The sequence below is a fragment of the Fonticula alba genome (assembly GCF_000388065.1).
Source record: "Fonticula alba strain ATCC 38817 unplaced genomic scaffold supercont2.3, whole genome shotgun sequence".
NCBI lineage: Eukaryota > Rotosphaerida > Fonticulaceae > Fonticula > Fonticula alba.
The window spans coordinates 1,116,683-1,119,256 of record NW_009242973.1 but is presented as its reverse complement, the minus strand read 5'-3'; the positions used below and the strand labels follow the sequence as shown (position 1 = coordinate 1,119,256).

The 2,574-nt window shown below is 73.5% G+C and overlaps 1 protein-coding gene across 1 annotated transcript in view; it reads left to right on the top strand.

Moving 5' to 3' along the window:
• The window catches only part of H696_02033 (hypothetical protein), a gene marked incomplete at its 5' end in the record, with an annotated part of 8,735 nt that overhangs the window by 1,252 nt on the left and 4,909 nt on the right, over nt 1–2,574 (top strand). Inside the window, 3 exons of the mRNA XM_009495932.1 lie at nt 119–341; nt 442–2,084; nt 2,379–2,507. Of these exons, the coding sequence (XP_009494207.1) occupies nt 119–341; nt 442–2,084; nt 2,379–2,507 (1,995 nt within the window). The remainder of the gene's footprint in view (nt 1–118; nt 342–441; nt 2,085–2,378; nt 2,508–2,574) is intronic.

Below are 2,574 nucleotides of genomic sequence, written 5' to 3'. Positions count from 1 at the left end.
CCCCGCCCCCCCCCCCAGTGCGCGGCGTGGTACTCACCCTCTGTTCCCCGGTCCCCTGCTTGCTTGGGCTCCTTGGCGACTGTCCGGTCCTCGCCGTTGGCTGCGGCGTCGCGCGCAGGAGGAGTATGTGACCCTGCACACGGCGCTCCGGGCTCGGCTGGTGGACATCGCCACTCGGGCGGTGGTTGTCACCGAGCGCACCCTCACCCCGTTGGACCCGCCGGCGCACTCGAGCGACATCGATGCCCTGTTTGCCGCGGCCTCGGCGGCCCTGGCGCAGCCATTGACCCGGCCGGCCTTCTGCTCGGTGGTCCAGGTGACTGTGCACGCTCGGCTTTCCGGTATGTTGGCCATGCTCCTGCCGGGCTTGTCGTGCCCCCTGCCGGCGCCCGCCCACGTCGCTGACCCATGTCGCTCTCCGGCCCGGTGCCACCGTGCCAGGCATCACCACCGACCCCGAGCGCACCACCGCCCTGCAGGATGTCCTCCTGGCGCTGCACCTGACGCAGGATCTCCGGCCGGGGGCCGGGCCCGGGCTTCTCAGCCCGCCCGGGCCGCTTCAGCTGCCGGACCTCGAGACGACCTTCACGGCAGCCCATCTGCTGGCCCCGCTGGAGGCCTCGCTGCCGACCCCGGGGGATGCGGTCCTGCGGGACCTGGCCGGGCGCCTGGCCGGGCGGGCCTTCCCCCTGGCCGTCGGGGACCCGGAGGCACGGGTCTTCTCGGCCCAGGCGGCCCCCTTTGTGCATGTGTTGACGCTGGTGGCCCCGGTCCGGCACTTGGGCCTCGGGCCGGATGGGGCGTCCATCCAGCAGGTGGCGGCCCCCGGCCCGGGGGCCGACCCGCGTGCCGTGGCCGATGATGTGGCTGCCGGGACCGTGTACGAGCGGGCCTCGGCCATTGTGGAGTTTTTGCAGCCGCTGGTGGCCGGGCCCCCGAGCGAGCTGGTCCTCGGGCCCGGCCGCCCGGCGGGGGGGCCAATGCCGGAGCTCTCCGCCGCCGAGGGGCAACTTTTGTCGACGCGCACCAGCCAGCGCTGGGCGGCGGCCGTTTGGCCGGTCCTCGTGGGGGCTCTTCATCAGGGGCCCTACACCCTGCTGGTGGAGCATTTCGCCACGGAGGCCACCGGGCCGGGGGAGGACGCCCCGGCGGCCGGGGACTTTGCCTCGCGCGCGCACACCAGTGCCCAGCAATTCGAATCGTACCTGCACCTGAATGGGCTGCTGCCGCGAGGGCCGGCCGAGTGTGGGGCCACGGCCGGCGGCCCGGGGGCCGAGGTCGGGGCCGGGGCCGGGGCCGGGGCCGGGGCCGGGTCGCCGCGGTGGCCGCCCGGCTTGGCGCCCGGGGCCCCGGCCCCCGGGCCCGGGGTGGCCTCGTCGCCGGCCGCCGCCGTGGCCTCGCTGTCCGGCTGGTGGCAGGCCCCGCGGTTCCAGGCGCGGGTGCGGTCGGCTCGGCGAACTCGGCTGCTGGATGCCGCGCGTCGGGACCTCCTGTGTGGCCAGGCCTATGGCCATGAGGCGGTTGGCGGGGACTGTGCCCGGCCGGAGGGCGCCGCGCGCCAGCAGCTGCTGGCCCTGCTGGATGACCCGGCGGCCGCCGGGGCCGGGCCGGCTGTCGACCGGCTGCTGTCGGTCGAGCAGGATCTCTCGCCCCTGGCCGTGTCCCGGCGCATTCGCCGGCTGGCGGTCGGCCACTTGGTGCCCCTGTGCCTGGGGCTGGCCACCGGCGGGTCGGGCGCCGGGCCGGAGGACATCTCGGCGGTGCTGCGCGATGTGGTGGATCTCCTGCGCGCGCACTCGGTCCTTCGTCTGCGCCAGGTGTTCGAGGCGGCCGTCAGCGCCGGTGCCGGTGGCGGCCCCCCCGCCGAGGCGCAGCTTCGTGCCCAGTGCGAGGCCGCCGCTCGCGAGGGGGCCCTCGCGCACAATGACTTCCTCTATGTGGCGTGGGTTTTGTCGTGCTTCGGCACGCCGGAGCTCCCGTCGCCGGGGTCCTCGGCGCGCGCCGGCCTGGCCAGCACCAGTGTCGCGCCGCTGCTGGTGGCCCTCTGCCGGGAAGCCGCCCGATCGGCCTATGTCCAGATGATGGTGCGTTCCTGTGGGGCTCTCGGCCGGGCGGTGGCTTTCCCGCGCCCCCGCCAGCTTGCCCTGTCTCTCTCTCTCTCTCTCTCTCTCTTCATCCCCATGTCCACTCTCGCTTTTTTTTTCCAGCCGTGCTCCCTTTTCTCTGCCCTGCCTGTCCTTTTCCTGCTGTCCATATGCACTGCCTGCGCCTTTCTCTCTCCCTCCCCTCTCTCTCCCTCTCTCTCTCCCTCTCCCTCCCTCTCTTTGCCTGAGTATCTGACGCCAACATCCCTTCCTCCTCCCGGACGCGCGCGCCAGACGCTGCTCGGGGCCAGCGTGTGCGAATCGCTGGTCGGGGTGTTCCGCGCCCGGACGGACGTCACCTCCCGTGGCCAGGCCGTCCGGTGGCATTGTGCCCTGCTGGAGGGGGTCTTCACTTTGTGGACCGTATGTTTGGGCATTCGCCGCAGCTCCCTTGTTGCACCTCCTTCGGCCCTCTGCCGGCCACCGCCCC